The following is a 21832-nucleotide window of genomic DNA, read 5'->3' as shown; positions in this document are numbered from 1 at the left end:
CAGGTGGTTAACTGACTCTTTCCATAACTGCATTCTCTGGTTTCTATATTGGCTTCATTCATCCACTTTAGTTCCCCTTTGTATGTACGCTTGAGTGTATGTATGTTTGTTTGTTTGTTTGACTAGTTTGTGTTGTGTTTAGTTAATAAAACTATTGTGCACAAATTACATGAGTTTCTGATTCTGCCTTGCAAATTAATGTCCCTTTACAATTTTTGATCCTTACTACATGCTCTAATGCATTAATACTTAGGAAAGTATTTTCTGTGGCCACGAGAATATCCTTTCTTGGAGTTGATATGAACTTACACTGAATGTTTGCTTGATGAACAGATTACGTGATGGCAATTTAATTCTGCATACAGTTACTACTGGCAGCTGATATAAATAATTGTAATTAATCATAATTATTTATGTACATTTCCCTTTTGAGCTAATTTTCCACATATGTTTACTAGCCAAAGTGTGCTAGTGTGACAATATATCATCTGTAAGGAAAGGTGTCAAGGTCCATGTCCATTAACCACATGAACTGCGCACATGTCGAGACACTCTTTTACAAGCATTAACAACCAAATCACAAATCATTCACCCCTGATGACAAGCAGATTGTCTGAAGATATGGACACACACACACACACACACACACATACACACACATACATTAAACACAGAAAATGCAACCACACCAGTTTTTTAATGACCAAAGTACAAGATGCATCTGACTTCCAGTTACCTTAACCTTTGATATCCCATAAAAACTCACCACATAAACCAGGGATTTTGTAGGAAGACACAGAGGAAATTCAGTGAATCAACAAAAAGCATGAAGTTCGAAGATCTAATTACGGGGATCAATGGCTTTGGCAGGTTCCAGAAGATGATTCTTTGCATCAGTTTTGTAGGACGATTCACTATACCGTGTCACTTTCTATTAAGCAATTTTATCGCTGCCATCCCGTCTCACCACTGTGATATCAGTTCTCTGGATGCGGATGGAATCTTTGGAAATCTGAGTCGGGAGGAGAAACTGACTGTCAGTATACCAACTCAAGATGATGGAACTCCTGCTTCTTGTCACATGTTTTCTTATCCTCAATTTCATCTGTTGGCAAACTCCTCCAGCAGCTCAGAATTTCCAGTAGTCCAGTGCCAGAATGGATGGGAGTATGACAACAGCACGTTCATCAGCACTCTTGCCACACAGGTGAGATTTCAACGAAGATGGTGTGTTGTTGATCCTTTTTTGCTAGGATGGGCCTGTGTGCTAAAAAAATCTAGCAAGTTAACTCAAATCATTTGAGGATTGCCTTAAACCATTTAAGTTTAAAGACCAATATTTACAAATATTGTAAACTTTTTTACTATTAAAGGACACTATACTCAAATGCATTGTTTAGCTAAAACTTAAAACATAAAATTAACTCAAGCAAGCATTATTAGCTAGCAATTATGTGCAGTGCAATTTAAAAAACAGTTCAATCAAAACTCTGCATGTGCAGAGTTAAAGCTTTTCAAATAAAGTTTTTCAGTCACTGGCTCATCCTCATCATAACCATTTAATTATTCTCTTCAGCACTCCAACATTACAAATCTGGAAACAAACTGGGGACTAAAACTCTGCAGCCAAAATTCAGTTCAAACTAATTATTTGTTAAATTTAGTAAATTTCGCTGTTAGGTTTTATAGTGTAAATACGTTGTTCATCCTCCCTTTTACATCAAAAAAAAAAGAAAAAAAATCAATCTTTTAGGTGGGGAACTTGTGGGGTGATGCAACATTTGAAAGGTTGCAGGTTCAAACCCCATACTGTAGGGTCACTTCAGATAAAAATGTCATGATAAACCTAGTGATATACAGTATTTCATCCACATCTGAGCATGCAAGTTAATTACCATTCCCTAAGAAAAATTATTTTCCATCTCTCTTTAAAGTGGGATCTGGTATGTGATAACAAAGGTTTGAGTAAAGCTGTGACCACCATCTTCTTTGTTGGCGTGATGTTTGGAGCAGCTTTTTTTGGAGGCATGAGTGACAGGTGATGTTTTAAAAAAAGAGAACATGAATGATTTGCAGTTAATACAAACATGTTCTGTATGAATAAACCTATCTTCTGCATGTAGATTTGGCCGTAAACCAATGCTACTGGTCTCCTATATATCAGGAATGGCTTTTACATTGGCCAGCATCTTTTCTTCCTCCTTCATCATGTTTGCAGTGTTGAGATTCTGTAGTGGATTCACAATCACCGGCATCGTTATCGTCTCATCCGTACTCAGTAAGACCCCTATCTCAGGTCCTCAGATTACGATTGAATGTGAATATAAAACAAGTCAAAGGGCCTTACCATAAATGCGTGTCTTTCTTCAGATGTGGAGTGGGTGGACATTCAGCACAGGAGGCTTGTATGTATAATTGACAGCATGGCATGGGCTGTTGGGAGCACCTCATTGTCTCTTTTTGCGTTCTGTATCAGAGACTGGAGATGGCTGACAGTGGCTATCACGTCACCTTTACTGCTATCCACAGTCCTCTGGTGGTAAGGGATACCTTCAAATCAAAAGCACAACATTATGGTACCGTAATTAGTCAATTAGTTGGGTTAGAATGTCCTATAGAGCAAATGTTTCTGATGTAGGTGGGTTCCAGAGTCAGCTCGGTGGCTGATAGCCAATGGGAGGCCAGAAAAAGCTCATTATTATCTTCATAGATGTGCTGTCATGAACCGCAAGGAGGAAGTTATCTCAAGAATCAAGCCTGAGGTGAGAGAAAATCACATAGGCCTATTATGCTGGATTGAAATATGGTCCCTTTTTTTTAGAGAATTTTCTGTCTGTATAGGCTAACTACGTCTCTGTCTTTCTTCTATAGGCTCTCTCTATAATAGTTGCAGATGAAGGAAAGAAAAACTATTCTTACCTGGACCTTGTAAGAACCCCTAAGATGAGGAGATTGGCTCTGCTCACAGGAACTATATGGTATGTAAATGAACCACAGTTCAATAGTGCCTGCCCAATTTTTTACAGGCCTTGGTCCCAGAAGATCTTTTCCGAGATCACTGCAGGTGAATAGGGTAAAAAAAAAGAACTAATAGTTATCGCCTTACTTACCTAGTTGATTGATGACATTGATAATTGCAAACATTTTTTGTATTACAAGTTTTCTAAAATGTTAGGTTTAAATATGCAAATGAGGCATTATTTAATGAAATATGCACTAATTTGCATACATTTCTAGTACAAAAATCTAAACACTGGATGAAGTCAGTTTCAAAATTCTTGTTTAATTTTTTTGACATATTACAGTCAAAAGTTTTTACAGAGGGAATTTTGGGTATCTCATTTTGTCACTCCATAATTCAGAAAATACTTAGAACAGACAGAAAACACTATATTTTGACAATTTTGGGGGGATTAAAATGTTGTATATAATCAAGCAAATTATATATGAACAAATCCCTCTGTAAAAACCTTCAGGATATAGACAGGAATAAAAATGTAAAGTTTGGTGTGTGTAAGTGCTACTGAAGTGGAGATTTATGGCTCAGTGTAGGAGAAAAAACTCATTTTGAGAAAACAGCCTTTAAAAATATGTATTGTAATTGAAATCTATTGACACAAATAGATAAAGTGCTATAAAAGAAACACTTAACAGTGTCTTTTGGATGTTTTCGTTCTACTAGTCTGAAAAAACACTATGAAAAACCAAAAAGCCCAAAATCTCAAAATTGACAGGTGCATAAAAAAACCCAGTGTTTTTTCCTGCAGTGTCTCCCCTTAAACGTCTTTGCTAAAGACAGTGGCAGGCCATGCATTTCACACTTAGGCTTTCAGTGGTGTCATACATCAATTATTCCACCTCTTAATACCAATGACGCCACGGATATAGAAACCACAAATATTATATAGAAATGCAGTATAACAGGGCATTATAAACTGGAATGTGTCCAAACTTTTGACCGGTACTGTACATACATATTAATCAAACTTTATAATAATTTTTGTTTGTTTGTTGAGGATGTTACTGTAGCTGTGATATTATTGTTGTTGTTGCTCTTTCTTTGCAGTATTTTTTTCAGTAATTAAAGCATTTACATGAAATGGTAAATAGAACTGTGAATAAATTACTGAAAAAATTACTGCAATAATAATGTTGCAGACCCGGCCCTGGAGGTCCACTCAACAGATGAGAAATTGTCTTTTTCAGTAAAAAAGTGAGAGAGACAAGAGTTTGCTTTTAATCAGGCAGTCCTCTGTGTTGTCTTTATTAAGACTATAGCATTCAAAGCCATAAAACAAATGCAGCAACAAGAATAAATGTATATAATATACATTTACATTTACATTTATGCATTTAGCAGACGCTTTTATCCAAAGCGACTTACATTGCATTCAAGTTACAGTTTTTACATTTTATCAGCTCTTGCTTTCCCTGGGAATCGAACCCATAATCTTGGCGTTGCTAGCGCCATGCTCTACTATTTGAGCTACAGGAAAGCTATATATAAATAAACAAACACATAAATAAATACTAAAAAAACAAACGTGTTCTCAAAACTCAAATGTAACGTTACTCAGGTGCAGGGCCGGCCCAAGCCTTTATGGGGCCCTAAGCTGAATTTTATTTGGGGGCCCCTCGGTGCCGCCAGTATGACTGGTTATTGTCGAAGCTTGATTATTCACACACTATAAATCTAACACACCCATTATCAGTTTTGTTTGTTGTAGCTGCGTTGTACTGGGGGGGTTGGGGTGGTCTGATCTGATCAGGGGTGCGTTTCTCAAAAGCAATTATGGGCGCAAGTTCTGTCATAAATAGAGTTCAATGGAAATAACGACCATAGTTAGCTAATGATGGTTTTGAGAAACGCACCCCTGATTTGTGCCACAAAACCCTCATGTTGAAATTGTCCCCCCTCAAAATGTGATCGATTTTAAGTCAGAGAAAGACGAGCTCAGGAAAAAAAAAAGACAAAAGAAAGACGTGATCTGCGCTTTTCATATTTCCTAAACTGTTCAGTGTTTTCAACTGAATAAAGTATATTTTAGGTTTCAGACATTTAAATACACTTCAATTAAGTAAAAAATGTGTTTGTTAAATACACACTGATTTCTATGGAAAGCGGCAATAATAATCCTTTCAATTAATGGATGACGTGTTTTATTCCTATCAAATACACATTATGTAGGTTACTGTTAAGTTTACTCTGTTTTCTCCCAGTTAACTGGCCACTTACTTTCATGTATTTCGGGAGAAATAGGTGAATTTACGTGATGTTAATCTGACAGATCCACACGGCAGCGTCCAGCGCATATTATCAACATGGTCATTATTGTGCCTGCATGACACGTCGCTATGGAAATAATAAAATGATATGTATAGACTATTTAATTATTTAATATTTCACTTTCGTGTTACCACTGTCCATTGACATAATATATCACAAATTAAAATAAAATAAAATAAACTGTCATTTCATGTAGGCTACTCTTGGGGGCCCTAAGCAGCCGCTTAGTTTGTTATGCCTTAGGCCAGCTCTGCTCAAGTGAGTATAACTCAGGTAAGTAAAACGTGTATCAACTGCAATCTCCCACTGATAAGTTCATCTGGTGGTTGACTCTCCTCTGGGTTGTCACTTATTCTCAGTGATACTCGCTTTCTATTTTTTTAAGTAAGTATGTTGGTGTTTGTGAAGTGTAGTATGGTGAATAACCCCTTATGGGCATAGTTGTCACTTATTCTCAGTGAATTCGCTTTCTATTTTTTTAAGTAAGTATGTTGGTGTTTGTGAAGGGTAGTATGGTGAATAACCCCTTATGGGCATAGCTGGTGCCCCATAAATCCCTACAGTGTTGACTGTTGTGTGTGGTTGTAATACTGGCTGACCAAGTGTTTCATATGTACACATCTATCTCTGCCTCCTATCTCTGGTAGATCGTCTGAGCTCAGGAAAATTTTTGTCTGCCGGATGACCTGTGGCTTCATCAAACTGCATGCATCCATTTTCTCTATCTGCATCTGTCTCTGATAATGGGATTGGATCGGGGATAAGTTCATCTGGTGGTTGACTCTCCTCCAGGTTGTCACTTATTCTCAGTGATACTCGCTTTCTATTTTTTTATTCTCTTTCAGGTGCTGATTTTGTTATGTCAACAAGAGGAATATCCTGGACTAACTCTAGGCTCTGCTGGTAAGTATTCTCTCTCCTTTGCTCAGTCCAACTTGCAGGGATTCTCAGCCAGTACTCTCCAGTGTTATCCTCATCTGAATAGGTTATATCACTGTGGCAAATAGATTCTTTGTTCTTTGTCTCTCTGTTGCACTGTCTGTTTTGTCTTTGTTTTGCAAGTTCCCTTGGTTGTGGCGCTGACTCTACAGTTAAGTAATTTACCAATAACAGCACATTTCGTTGTAAAGTTCTCGTTCCTTTCTTATTTCCACACTCAGGGCTTACTACTTCGTACACAGGATTATCTGAAACTTGCTCTTTTCCTGGGCCTCCATGCTCTCTGAGATTTCTGACAAGAACTCTGTCTCCTGGTTTTAGGACCACACCTTTGACTTTCATATCATACTGAGCTTTGCCCCGTGTACTTGCTTGTCTGCTGTTCTCATTTGCTATTTAGTAGGCCACTGCCATCCTTCTAGCCTGCTGGTCAACAAAACCCTTGTGGGTCACTCCCTCACCCTCTTCAATGAATCCAAATATCAAGTCAACAGGAAGGTTGGCGTCCATACAACAAATAGAATGGGGAATACCCAGTGGACTCACGGCGTGTGCAGTTATATGCATGTATGATCTGTGGGAGATGATCTTTCCACCTTGCCTTTTCTTTGTCGGCCAACATCTGAAGCATTTGAAGGAGAGTCCGGTTGAATCTCTCAGCTGGGTTACTTTGAGGGTAGTAAGGAGATGTTCTTGAATGGCGTACTCCAGCAAGCTGTCGAAGATTTCGGAAAAGCTCATTCTCAAACTCCCTTCTCTGATAATGGTGTAGCTTTCTGCTGGGAGAACAAGCTGTTTCCTCTTATTAGTCTGCCTATAAAGACATCCATCCTCCAAAAGTAGTTTGTTCCATTCATAAAGGAGTTTCCTGGTAGCTCCAGTCACTTCTTTCTTCATGTCCTCATCATGTACCTTGACATCCTCTTTTATCTGAACTATCTTTGAGTTCTTAACCCTTCCCTTTGAACTCTGGAGAGTTCAGTTTTACTTATTTTTGGCAACAACGAACATAGGGATGGTTGGTCAGTGTCTATTGAGGAGATGTTGAGTGCCGCGATCCAATCTACATCCTTCTTTTTAGCCACATGAGTCTCATCTCAGACTGATGACAGGTCCTCTGTGCACTCTGTGACATACTTCTCCATATCAAGGGGAATGCGCGAAAGTGTGTCAGCATCAATATTTACTTTACCAGGCGTAAAGTAAATGTCAATCTGATATCTGATCTGATATCAAAACGATTGTCAGATAATTCTCCCACCCAGCGTTGACCAACTGCACTCAGTTTTGCTGTGCTCATGACATATTGATCATTGATGGTCATATTGTCTGTATAGATGGTGAAGTAAGGGCATAGAACAGGTAATCCCTAAATTTCTCACACACAGCCCATTTCAATGCAAGAAATTCAAGTTTACCGCTGTTTAGTCAGTAATTCCTTTCAGCTGGTGAAAGTGTTCGAGAGGCATATCCGATGACTCTCAGCTTCCCATCTTGATGCTGGTAGAGGATAGCCCCGAGACCTTTTTCTGATGCATCAGTGTGAAGTGTGAATGGTAGGTTGAAGTCTGGGTAAGCCAAAACTGGTGGTTTCATTAACATGTCAATCAGTGTTTCAAGTGTTCCTTGATGTTCGGTTTTACACTCTACAGGAGTCCGGGAAGGCAGTTGTGGGATTTTGGTCTTCCTTTGACTAGACTGAACTGGTGCCACTCCTGGTTTTGTTTGGAGTAGTTCTTGGCTATACATGAAAAATCTTGGATAAAAGAACAATTGTAGCTAAGGAAACCAAGGAGTTTCCTTACATCACCGATTGTCTGTGGAATGTGGTTTTTGAGTTGACTGAACTGCTTCAAGATCTTTGGGATCTATTCGCACACCTTTGTCGAATACAAGGCGACCAACATATCGAACCTCGTGGTGGAACAGCTCACACTTCTCAGACCTGAGCTTGACCCCATGACATTGGAGGGCTTGAAGGACTTTGGTAAGCTTTCCCCTGGTCAAGAATGTTGAACCATTTGTATCCCCCAAGAGTGTCAATCAAGTCTTGAATTCTTGGCAGAAGGTGCCTATCTGGTACAGTCTTTTTATTGAGAAGGCGATAATCAATACACAGACGCAGCGAACCATCCATCCTTCTTTCTCATACAGACCACTGGGGCAGAATAAGGGGACTTAGACTTCACAATCCAACCTTTTGCCAGTAGATCTTGAATGTAGTCCTTGACTTCTTTGAACAAAGGCTTAGGAACTGATGAGTATGCATGTTGCACTGGTATGTCATCTCTGATGTTGATTGACATTTGCAGACTTGGGATGCAGTCGATTTAACTTCCATCATGGGCTGAAGACTCTTCATACAGCATTTTCCTGACCACTGCCTGCTGGTCCTCATTCAAATGGCTGAGGTCTACAGGTGGTGCCACAGTGACGACTTTTCTGCAGTAGCTGAAGCAGTCACCCCCTGGACCCTCACACTACACTTGGTCTTTTCTGGCAGTTCAGCTTCCAGTACCTCATCAGTTAGCTGGAGATAACCAAGGACTGAGTTACAGGGCAGAGTAATATCACATGTGGAATTGTTACCAATGGGAACAGAGACATATGGACTTTTCTGGTTCTGAATTTCCAGAAGACCCTCACCTACAGTCAAGGCCAAAAATATCGGCACCCTTGATAAATATGATCAAAGAAGGCTGTGAAAATTAATCTGCATTGTTAATCCTTTTGATATTTTATTTACAAAATTCACAAAAAATCTAACCTTTCATTGGATAATACGAATTTAAAATGGGTGGAAATATCATTATGAAATAAATGTTTTTTTTCTCTGGAATTTGTTTTTGGATGAGCTTTTTTTCTCGAAACCCTCCCAAACAGAATGTGGTGATATAGGTGCTGTTTGACAATTTTTTTTTAAGGTTTTCTGACCCCGAGACTCAACTATTTTCTGCAATTCTCCAGCTGTGGTCCTTGGAGAGTCTTTAGCCACTCAAATTCTCCTTCTCACCGTGCATTAAGACGATATAGACACACATCCTCTTCCAGGCAGTTTCGTAACATTTTATGTTGATTGGAACTTCTTAATTATTGCCCTGGTGGTGGAAATGGGGATTTTCACTGCTCTAGCTCTTTTTTTAAAGCCACTTCACTAATTTGTGAAGCTCAATTATCTTTTGCTGCACATCAGAAAAATATTCTTTGGTTTTTCTCATTGTGATGGATGATTAAGGGAATTTGGGCTTTGTTTTCCCTCCTATTTATATTTCTGTGAAACAGGAAGCCATGGCTGGATAATTTCATGTTCATAATCACCCTGGAGTGCTCAAAATTGTGAATATGAATGGGAATATACTTCAGAGATATTTTACTCATAAGAATTTCTAGGGGTGCCAATAATTGTGTCTGTGTATTGGAGAAAAACATTTATTTCATAATGATATTTCCCCCCATTTTAAATTCTTATTATCCGATGAAAGGCTAGATTTTTGTGAATTTTTGTAATAAAATATCAAAAGTATTAACAATGCAGATTAATTTTCACAGCCTTCTTTGATCATATTTACCAAGGGTGCCAATATTTTTGGCCATGACTGTATATCCAGCTGTTCTAAATGCACATTGTTCTCCTCTGGCTCAAACAGTACTACTGTGTCAAGCTGATCCATGTTGGGTGATATTTTGCACTTCACTCATGCAACCTGTCCTGGTGGGATGACAATGCCACCTTGTTTTACTTTCAATCGTTCCCACCATCTCCAGTCTGCACAAAATTCACAAGAGTTTGAGCTTTCTCACTTGACACAGCTATTGCCCCAGAGAGTAAGGAGACTAGAGTTGGCACCAGGAGCTCAGGTTGCCCCTGAATTAGTTCTTCCACTATATTGAATCCAAGTAATGGTCTCTCAGTTGGCAGATGACTAACTAGAAAAGGAACATTGATTGAGAGGTTGGGGTTATCATTTCCTTGCAAATTAACAGTAATGATGGCCCAACCATCAAATGGAATGAGGTCTCCATTAACTGCATACACTGCCATTGAGGTTACACTGAGTTAGGGCATTCCTTCCTATTAAGTTGACAATATTATCATTCTTGGACCTGGGTGGTGTAAGAATAGAAGTCTGATTATTTTTTCATCAATTCGAGCTGTCAGTTGCTTGATTGGATCATTCTTGTTTTTCTGTTCAGGAATCTCGTTAAATTCTCTGACAGATTCACTTTCAAGCTGGGCACAGCTTGCAGTGCATTGTGTAACACGAGTTACTGGACCCAGTCTTCGGACCCTCTCGTTCTAGTCACTGGTGATTTTCGTTACACTTCTCAATGTTGCTTCATCTGTAATGGTATGGTTGGACAGAAAGGGTTTTAATTCACTACGAATGTCCTTATACAGGTGCATCTCAATAAATTATAATGTCGTGGAAAAGTTCATTTATTTCAGTAATTGAACTCAAATTGTGAAACTCGTGTATTAAATTCAATGCACACAGACTGAAATAGTTTAAGTCTTTGGTTCTTTTAATTGTGAGGATTTTGGCTCACATTTAACAAAAACCCACCAATTCACTATCTCAACAAATTAGAATACTTCATAAGACCAATAAAATAAAATAAAAAACATTTTTAGTGGATTGTTGGCCTTCTGGAAAGTATGTTCATTTACTGTATATGTACTCAATACTTGGTAGGGGCTCCTTTTGCTTTAATTACTGCCTCAATTCGGCGTGGCATGGAGGTGATCAGTTTGTGGCACTGCTGAGGTGGTATGGAAGCCCAGGTATCTTTGACAATGGCCTTCAGCTCATCTGCATTTTTTGGTCTCTTGTTTCTCATTTTCCTCTTGACAATACCCCATAGATTCTCTATGGGGTTCAGGTCTGGTGAGTTTGCTGGCCAGTCAAGCACACCAACACCATGGTCATTTAACCAACTTTTGTTGCTTTTGGCAGTGTGGGCAGGTGCCAAATCCTGCTGGAAAATGAAATCAGCATCTTTAAAAAGCTGGTCAGCAGAAGGAATCATGAAGTGCAAATTTCTTGGTAAAGGGGTGCAGTGACTTTGGTTTTCAAAAAACACAATGGACCAACACCAGCAGATGACATTGCACCCCAAATCATCACACACTGTGGAAACTTAACACTGGACTTCAAGCAATTTGGGCTATGAGCTTCTCCACCCTTCCTCCAGACTCTAGGACCTTGGTTTCCGAATGAAATACAAAACTTGCTCTCATCTGAAAAGAGGACTTTGGACCACTGGGTAACAGTCCAGTTCTTCTTTTCCTTAGCCCAGGTAAGACGCCTCTGACGTTGTCTGTGGTTCAGGAGAGGACAACTGTAGCCAAATTCCTTGACACGTCTGTGTGTGGTGGCTCTTGATGCCTTGACCCCAGCCTCAGTCCATTCCTTGTGAAGTTCACCCAAATTCTTGAATCGATTTTGCTTGACAATCCTCATAAGGCTGCGGTTCTCTCGGTTGGTTGTGCATCTTTTTCTTCCACACTTTTTCCTTCCACTCAACTTTCTGTTAACATGCTTGGATACAGCACTCTGTGAACAGCCAGCTTCTTTGGCAATGAATGTTTATGGCTTACCCTCCTTGTGAAGGGTGTCAGTGATTGTCTTCTGGACAACTATCAGATCAGCAGTCTTCCCCGTGATTGTGTAGCCTAGTGAACCAAACTGAGAGACCATTTTGAAGGCTCGGGAAACCTTTGCAGGTGTTTTGAGTTGATTAGCTGATTGGCATGTCACCATATTCTAATTTGTTGAAATAGTGAATTGGTGGGTTTTTGTTAAATGTGAGCCAAAATCATCACAATTAAAAGAACCAAAGACTTAAACTACTTCAGTCTGTGTGCATTGAATTTATTTAATACAAGAGTTTCACAATTTGAGTTGAATTACTGAAATAAACGAACTTTTCCACAACATTCTAATTTATTGAGATGCACCTGTATTTGTGCCCCAAGCCTTGGTATATGATATGTAAGAACACATCCTGAACAGTTGCTGAGCTGTATCTAATATCAGAGTTGGTCTGTTTTGCAGCAAAGATAATTTTCAGTTTGAGGCCTATTACCCTGTACAAGAACTGCTGAGGTGTTTCATTTTCACTCTGTTTTGCACACATTAATTCTTGAAATAACTCTGTACTGCTCTTGTCTCCTAGGTGTGACTGAAGAAACCCTTTGAGTTCCTCGACCATCATATCTTCCTTATTCATCAGCATGTCCTCATAGCTTCCTGGTTTTATTATTGGAAGAATGCCCCTGATTAATTCTGCATCACTATAATTCTGTTTGATCCCATCTTCGATTTGTCTACATATGCTGGTGTATGTGATATCTCATGCGTAATCACCAATTTGCCCCACCCCCGTACCAAGGGGTACCAATTTTGAACTCTCAGTGCTGGAGGTAGGAAAGGTCTCTTAGGGAGATTACTTTCTCTGGTACCAACTGTGTGGTTTTCTCAGGGTGATTGTTATGCTGTGTGGCGTAATTTCTTTGTGTCACAGGTTGTGTCATTGTAGGGTGTTGTGTGGATGTTGTGAGATAATGAAGAAGCCTCTTGCTCAGTTCTTCGTAACTTGTATGTAGTATTTTCGGGTTAGTGTCTGGGTGTCACGAATCCGGTTCGTGGTCTTCCGTCCACTCGCCACCAGAGGTCGCTTTTGCATTACATTGACTCTCACACACAGACTGTTACATGTCACTCCGGACTACATGTCCCAGCAGCCATTTCACTAATCACACACTCACCTGAAATCAATCACATCCAATATATAACATCCACTCAGATCCTGATCAAGTTGCCGAGTATTGTCTAGCGTTTATCGCTCTCCCAGTGATAGTTACTTTACGGAGCCCTTCCGTGTTTTCTGAGTCTAAGTCTAGTTTCTAGAGTCATTCGTATCTTGATCCTAGCCCTTGTATTTCGTTTCTTGTCTGATCTCTGCCTGCCCTGAAGTTTATAGCCTGCCTTGGATCTCTCTTTCGTCTTGTCATTTTGGACTCTGTTTGCCCCTGCCTGGACTATTATCATGTACCTGGATTATCTCTCTTTATTTTGCTCACTGGATTACATTCACCGCCGATCAGCCCCGTTTTTTCACTGGACTGCTTTTGTGTCTTGCCCGTGCCATACCCGTTTGCTGTTGTTTGGCCCTGCCTGTGTTTTGACCACATCTGCTTAAAAAAAACGTGCATATGGATCCGCACGCCTCTTGTCTCGTTCGCCCCGTTACACTGGGTTTGTATTTGCTACTCTAATTTCCCCTGTGTCAGCTACAACTGTAGGTGATGTTAGATAAACAGTGTCTGTAGTGGTGATGTGGTCAGTCGCAATGGATGTCTGTGTTGTGGGTATAATGCGTGCATCAACATTAGCATTAGCCTCAACATCATTACACTGATAAACAGGTGCAGCAATAGTACAGACTTGTTCAATAGAGTTCACCGTCTCTTGCAAAATCAACAGCTCAGTCATACATTTATCCTCTGACTAATTGTGTACTGTACATAAAAGCGTTGATGTATTTGAAGCAACCCTCTTGGTCTAAACAAACTACCAGTTTGGAGGTGAATCACAACATTATACAAACTTTGATTTAGAGCAAAAAAGTATTTGAAAATCAAACAAAGATTCAAAAGGTACAAGACTGTGCTTAACAGCTTTAAATTTCAATTCACTGTAAAATATGTGTATATTAAGAGTGCAGAGCATTTGCTTGTTTTGATTATCTGATTGGTTAAGATTTCATTGCAGAATCATGGTTAATGTAATTTCTTCTGTGGATTCCTGCTATTAAATACAATTATTTAAAAAAAATAAGTTGAAATAATGCAGGCTGTTGGCTTCACTATAGACTGCACTACAACAAGGACAGACTATAAATAATCTATTAATGGCTTTTCACTTCTTACAGGTTTTGTGTTGCCACTATAACCTATGGTATAAGCCTCAACATCACAGGATTTGGACTAAATATGTACCTCACTCAGTTTGTGTATGGAGCCATTGAGGTTCCATCTAAACTGATGGTATACTTCCTGCTGGAGAAGATTGGCAGACGTAAAACTGAAGCAGGAGCTCAGCTTTTGGCTGGAATCAGCCTCATGATTAACATATTCATACCCAAAGGTGAGACTGCAAAACCAACATATGATTATGATTACATGTACAAGGGTAATGATGCTACTGAATATCTTGGAAAAGCAGCATGATTACTTACATATAACAGATTTATAAAACGTTAAGTCTGCAAACATCCCACCTGTTTCCTAAATATTAATAGCAGCTCCCCAATGTCTGCAATATTTTATGCAAAATTATATAAATTATATTAAATATCACACAGGGGACGTGTACCCCCCACCCCCAACCCCCTTTTAATATCACGTGAATTTGTCCCCCGCACTTTCTCGGGCAAGTGTGTTTGCATAAAGGATTTCAAGAGGCGGTGTGAATAAATATAGATTTAAATTCAAAGAGACAGGATAGTCTGTGCATGACTTGATGTTTTATTCGGACCCAGAATAAGGCGAGATGAACATCACGGAGCGCTAAACACTCTGTGCAGTGTATGTTTCATTCCTACTCGAAGCCGGAGGGCGCTCTCGCGCAGAAAATATCCCTAATATGGACAAAAGCTCCAGCTATAGCTGTATGAAAACAGTTGTTTTCACAGATAAACAGAAACGTTTGGAAACATGAAGACATTGAACAATGTGATTGTGACAATTATGTTTTTTGTGTGTGTGTTTTTCAAGTCATCTCCAGGTAATAAATAAAGTATATGAACAATGCAGTGCTAACTGACATATAAGTATATAAACAGTATATAAACTATTCTGCCTTATGTGATAAAGTGTTTGTAGTATATAAACAAATCATTAGTATTGGTTATTTTCAAGCATTGTATCTGATTTCTAAGCCAATTAAAAGCTAGAAATAAGAGAAAATTAAAGTTGCCTATACACTACCAGTCAAACGTTTTTGAACAGTAAGATTGTTAATGGTTTTTAAAGAATTCTCTTCTGTTCACCAAGCCTGCATTGATTTGATCCAAAGTACAGCAAAACAGTACAATTTTGAAATATTTTTACTATTTAAAATAACTGTTTTCTATTTGAATATATTTAAAAATGTAATTTATTGTGATTACTCCAGTCACACAATCCTTCAGAAATCATTCTGATATTCTGATTTGCTGCTCAAAAAACATGTATTATTATTATGATGTTGAAAACAGCTTAGCAGATTTTTTTTCAAGTTTCTTTGATGAATAGAAAGGCCAGAAGAACAGCATTTATCTGAAATAGAAATCTTTTGTAACATTATAAATGTCTTTACCATTTTTATCAATTTAAAGCATCCTTGCTAAATAAAAGTATTCATTTCTATCATTTATTTTCCAAAAAAAACAAACAAAAAAAGTATACTGACTCTTAGGGCTGGGTTTTGACACAAATTTCACAATTCGATTCTCATTCACAAGCTTGTGATTCGATTTGATTCGATTCAATATAGATTATTTTGGCTATATATCTGGTAAGTACATGCCAAATTTTCTCAAGGAAAGAAAATCTCTCAACTAATGCTAAAACTAATGTAAAATATACACGAGTCAGTTGGTACTACATTACCATAATATCGAAGGTTAAAATTGACTGATTTGTTAAAATTACACTTAATGAATTTTTTAAAAATAATAAAGTTTCAGTTACATAATATTTCTGCTTCAGTTCGTTTTGTTTAAATATTAACATAATGGCTGTTATAAAAACTTGATGGATTTATTCAAACAAATTAAACATTGAAGAACAGTAAAAATTATAATGAATATGAATATATTATATTATATGGTGCATATATTTAGCAAAATGCTCCTCTAAACAGTTTATTTTTCTAGCTGACTAATGAGTTTATGGTCACCGAATATGTTTTTCTGAGGTAAATGTGACGTTACATGACATTGTTTACAAGCCGTTATATTGACGACTTTGCGTGGCTGAAACAACGATTGAGCAATTACATGAGACAGGATACAGATTGTAAAGTTGTACTCTTTCTTTTAACTTACCTTCGGATGTTTATTCATGTTTATTTTGTGCTTAAACTGGTATTAATGTGGAGGAGATGATCGGTTCACGTGTCTGTTGAACTGTGGCGCTACAGAGATCAGTCACTCCACATTAAACATAAATGGCATTTATTTGAATACTGCAATACAATGCACAGAATTTGAAACATGATACTTTGTTTCATATTAAAAGTACCAAAGCACAATGCTTATTACAATATATTGAATGGGAATTAAGTGCCTTTTAACGTTCCGTCCATTAACTGAAAAGAGGCTAGACGAATCGATTCTTGGGATTTAAGAATCAATATCGTTCCGTAAAAATTAGAAACGATTAATATCGAGATATCGATATTTTTTACCCAGCCCTACTGACTCTAAGCTTTTGAATGATATAGTGTATAATGTTACAAAAGCTTTTTATTTCAGATAAATGCTTATCTTTGGATCCTTCCATTCATCAATGAATCCTGAAAAACTCAACTGTTTTAAATATTGACAATAATAATAATTAAAAAAGGTTTCTTGAGCAGCAAATCAGAATTATTTCTGAAGGATCATGTGACACTGAAGACTGGATAAATGATGCTGAATTACATTTTAAAATATGTTCAAATAGAAAACAGTTATTTTTAGTAAAAATATTTCACAATATTACTGCATTTGCTGTATTTTGGATCAAATGCAGGCTTGGTGAACAGAAGAGACTTCTTTAAAAAAAAAACAAATCTTACTGTTCAAAAACTTTTGACTGGTAGATTATATAAATTACATAAATGTTATATTGTAACGTTTTATATATAAAATATCACAGGTTTCAGTAACCTGTTATGCTGCCTTGTCAGATTAAGTGACCCTGCTGTATGCTACTGTTCACATCAGACCAAAAATGCTCTATTATATTGGATATTGGATTTTACCGATACCGATAGCTAGGTTGATACCACACTGGCCGATGCCGATTAATCAACCGATAGTTTTTAAAATGAATAGGCCTACTGAACGGAAACTATAATAGTGCTCTACTATTTAAAAGAAAAGGACTAAACCATACTTTGTAAATGCATAAAAATATTAATATTAATTATATATTGATCATTAAAGTTAGTTCATAGTTCATTAAGTTAACAAAAGCAACTTCAAAATTTTAAAATATATAATTAAATGTTGAAATTAACGCACTCTAACAAGGAACAATGCTTCTATCCTACAACTTTTATCATTCTTAGTTAAAACAACAGAGCAAACGGAAAGAGAAAGCACAATCTATATTATAGCTCTCTACATGAAGCATGCAGCCTTTATTAGAGTCACGGAAAGACAATCGTTTCACTGAAAAATGCACAATACACAATCTTACAGCCCGGACTGAAGTCTTCATGTACATTAACAACAATCTGATAACAAATTTAATGGAAAACTCTGGCCACGTTCACACAGCAGCAAAATATGGTTGTCAAACCTGTATTTGAGTCCTTAATACGATTACGTTCACACACAGTTTGTTTATTTATGGGTGTGAGAACTGCATTCTGTAACCAAACTCACACCTGTAAATTTTCAGGACTCACAACCGCATTCTCGGAACACACGTGCTGTGTGAACGGAACAGGACTAGACAACTAGTTGTCTGTCACGTCACACAGTGCGAGAGAGAGCCGTTCTGCCACACAAACGTGACGGAGTAATGAGCTGCGTGTCATCTGAAAGTTTTAGATGCCATCAGTTTTCCACCAGAGCTGCTCGGGTCAGTTTTGTGTTCTGCATCTTTGATTTTACTTTGGTCACTATTGCTATGGTTACTGGTAAGGAATACGGGCTTGACTCCCGTTGCACGTTCATACAGACAGTATTCTAAACACTGCTTTGTGAACAGGACATTGAGACTCACACCTGTAAAGAAAATGCGGTTGTCAATCCCAAAAACTGACAGTGTGAATGTAGCCTATGAAAAATGGTGATCTGTGGCACGGCTGGGTTTCTGGCTGACTGAATGAACTTATCAGATCTCTTTCTCACAACACCAGCTAAATATTAAACTTCACTGGGTAACAAATGCATTAATGACTAGCTGGATATAAACTAATGCAAATGGATGATAATCATGACAGTAAACAGTTGGGTTGGACTTGAGTGTTTTGGTCACATAGTTTTAACTGCTTGAGGTTCTACTAATCGTGCTGTTCGCATGAATCGCGTCCTCTCAGCCTTGATAGCAAACAAACTGCTGTTCTTACTCTACTAGTGCAACATCTAGTCGACAAATTAATTGCTAAGTAATGATATGAAAGCATGCTCTATAGTATACTATAGCAGTAGCACTATAATTTGTTATTGATGTATTAAATCCGCATCTGAAGTGTCCCGCTCTGTTCAGTGTGCAGCAGCCTATCACATGTCTAAACAAATAGCATGTGCTGTCAGTGATATCCGCCTCTATATGCTGCTCTCATGCTATATAATGTCAGCAGAGCTTCAGCCACTCCAACAACGGACACAACCCAGAAAAACTATCGGCATGGATTTTTGCTGATAAGTGATAGTTCCATGGCCACCAATCAAATATTGATGGCGATTAATCGGCAAAACCGATACATTGGTTGGCCTCTAGACATCACCAGAGTGTAGGCTATTTGGGTAGCATTAAATCCATTATGTGTCAAATAGAGGGCGCTAACTTTTAATACTGCCTTTTTCAGATTTGGTGACCCTGCTGTATGTCCATTACTGTTCTGTTCAGCCTGGAGATCACCAGAGCGAATTTGGAGAGCATTAAAGCCATTCTAGCCATAATTAATAATTATTATATAGCACTTGTCCAGTAAGCATTTAGTGATATTCACTCACTGAATAACCTTACCCAGGTAACACAGTGTACAATCGAGCAAGTAAATCAAATGAAAAAGATTAGGCAGGGCAGCTGTGATATTTGGTGCTTATGTTGTTTAAATTGAATTAGTGAGGCTACCTCCCTGAAATTATTTTTTCCAAGGTGGGATGTCCGAGATACGCCCCCACCTGCTGGCGTAATGATGTAACTGCAGAAACAATCACTTATAGGGGACATCAGTTGCAAAATTCACTTTTACATGGTTTGAACATAAATTTGTGTTGGCAGTGTGTGTACACACTATAATGATAAAAATCCATCCAGTGCTTTTTTTTTAAATCCCCACAAATAATAATCACTGTCTCAGATCAAGCCGTTCACAGATTCTTGGCGAATTGACATCACACAGGCCCAGGCCCCTCCCACAACTTTAGCGAACACTGCCGTTTTAGCATTGACTCTCCCTGAGTGAGCTGTATGAATCCTTGCAAATCGCCTTTCCTAATAATGTGCTAGTTAGCAAGTTCCGCAATGAATTCAGTTAAAGTTTAGAGTCTCAAGGTGCGTTCCATTCGACCGTAAGTGGACTGCGAAGAGAGGGGAAGGGTGTGCAGTAGCTCATTAGCATTTAAAGGGACATGCTCCGAAACGGGTCGCTGTGAACAGAGGTGTTTTTACTGGAAAACAAGGGTGTTGTGGAAAATGGGTATCTGATGTCCCCTTTAAAAATTCTATCCGTGAGATGCTGCCTGGTCGATTAGATTTGTGGACCAAAGCTATAATTTAAAAAACACTGTAATTGTTCTAGCATAGAGATGGCATAAGTGCAGTTCAACTTGAATTTACCAGAATGGCCACTAGACTAAAGGATACATTTCCTTGTTTTTTCAGTCATACGGTGTTCATTATCCTCTCTTTCACATTCTAGATCAGTGGGTTGGTCGTACTGTGGTGGCAGTACTAGGTAAAGGTTTCGCAGTTGCTGCTTTTTGTACAATTGTATTATACAGCTCTGAGCTTTACCCGACCGTCCTCAGGTAACAGTCAAAAGCATAATATCATATTTATTATTTGATATAAATGTAAAATAAAGGAGTGCACTTATATTTTAAAGTTGCATCACACATACATTTCTTTATTGCATATCAATGCTTAGTATTTAACTAAATCATTTATTTGGCTGAATCCTTCAGGCAAAATGGGATGGGCTATAACTCGTTCCTGGGCCGTCTGGGTGTGTCTGTGGCTCCTCTAGTTCTGCTTTTGGACAGTTTTTGGGGCCACTTCTCTCAGACCATTCTGTGTTCTGCGGCACTCATTGCTTCTGTGGTGGCCTGGCAGTTACCTGAGACACGAGACCAGTGTCTGCCTGAGACTATAGAGGATGTCGAGGGTACTAGGTAAGTCATAACCTATAGTATTTTGTTAAAATTAGCCCATGTTTTACTCACCCTCAAAGCATCCTAGGTGTATATGAATTTCTTCCTTCAGACGAATTCAATCGGAGTCATATTAAAAATTTTCATTGCTCTTCCAAGCTTTAGAACTGGAGTAGGTGGGTGTTTTTGTTCAACGGTCCAAAAGTAGTCAAATAAAGCACACGCATCCATAGTAAAACGTGCCTCACATGGCTCCGGGGGGTGAATAAAGGCCTCCTGTGGTGAATCAATGCATTTCTGTACGAAAAATATCCATATTTAAAATGTTATAAATACTTTTTTCACACTTCCGCTGACTGTCATACGTGCAAGCCATTCTGGCGGTTGACGTAGGATGTACGTGTCAGAAGAGCAAGTATAATTTTTAATATAACTCCGATTGGATTCGTCTGAAAGAAGAAAGTCATATACTGCACACCTAGAATGCTTTAAAGGTGAGTAAAACATGGGCTAATTTTCATTTTTGGGTGAACTAACCCGACTATAGAAGACTTGTATTAACGTATTAACACACTGCTTAACACTTGAGTAATTCTATTGAGTCAAGGATGTAATATTGGAACCAAAACAGATGTAGGTATGTTTAATCTAAAACAATCTTTAAAGTTGACATTGTGTGTTCATTAACCAAGTCATTTTTTTTTTTTTTATCATATTGAATAGGAAAAATCTCATTAAAGATCTTGACATGCGGGAGGATGAGGAGAAAATGACAGCAAATGAACCCATTGAGGACCACTGAGATTGTGCGTACATTCAGTTGTTTAGTGTCATGTTCTGATCACAGGAGAGTAAATGCGCACAAAAAAATTTCAAAGTTCTTCTAATATATGTTTTATTAGTTACACAAGGATTTACAACTTTCTCCAGTGCCATGTATTAATTACAGATATTTTCTAATAAATTAAGGTGTGAATGAATCAATGGAAATTGTGAGTTTGTTTGTGAAAAATAGTAAAATGAGAGAGAAAGAGCCTATGTGTGCATGTTTAAGTGACTTTTGTATGACTTTTTTTTATAAGATGCTAGTGGACATTTCTGATCATCAGAATACATGCAATATGCAATGACATTTGCAACTTGCAAATTTGCTATTTATTTATGTAATTGAATTATTTAATAAACAAAAAAAAAAACTGACAAAATTCTAAAATGCATTTGAAAACATCAAAGTCGCAGTAACTGCTTATTGCAGTAGGTTGTACAGAACATGTCTGAGTACCTCTGCAGGGTCAGTGTTTTCTT

General features: G+C 38.0%; 1 protein-coding gene across 1 annotated transcript; it reads left to right on the top strand.

Annotated features, from left to right (window-relative positions):
- Positions 1–776: 776 nt before the first annotated feature.
- LOC131523091 (solute carrier family 22 member 7-like) lies at positions 777–21560 on the top strand. The gene is made up of 10 exons (XM_058749125.1): positions 777–1207; positions 1935–2038; positions 2124–2278; positions 2371–2539; positions 2639–2762; positions 2872–2978; positions 14162–14376; positions 20077–20185; positions 20342–20548; positions 21251–21560. Exons 1-10 carry the CDS (start codon positions 827–829, stop codon positions 21327–21329), a joined length of 1650 nt encoding a protein of 549 aa, XP_058605108.1. The 5' UTR covers positions 777–826; the 3' UTR covers positions 21330–21560.
- Positions 21561–21832: the final 272 nt, after the last annotated feature.

The sequence above is a fragment of the Onychostoma macrolepis genome, chromosome 17, assembly GCF_012432095.1.
Source record: "Onychostoma macrolepis isolate SWU-2019 chromosome 17, ASM1243209v1, whole genome shotgun sequence".
In the NCBI taxonomy this organism is placed as follows: Eukaryota; Metazoa; Chordata; class Actinopteri; order Cypriniformes; family Cyprinidae; genus Onychostoma; species Onychostoma macrolepis.
Note: the sequence above shows the minus strand (reverse complement) of the source record. Positions and strands in the feature narration are given on the sequence as shown.

Bases quoted from the DNA above. Each gene is read 5' to 3' on its own strand.
- LOC131523091 (XM_058749125.1), top strand. From the start codon at position 827: ATGAAGTTCGAAGATCTAATTACGGGGATCAATGGCTTTGGCAGGTTC. The intron at 2,039-2,123 runs GTGATGTTTTAA...TTCTGCATGTAG, and splicing joins TTTGGAGGCATGAGTGACAG to ATTTGGCCGTAAACCAATGC. The intron at 20,186-20,341 runs GTAACAGTCAAA...TGAATCCTTCAG, and splicing joins CTTTACCCGACCGTCCTCAG to GCAAAATGGGATGGGCTATA.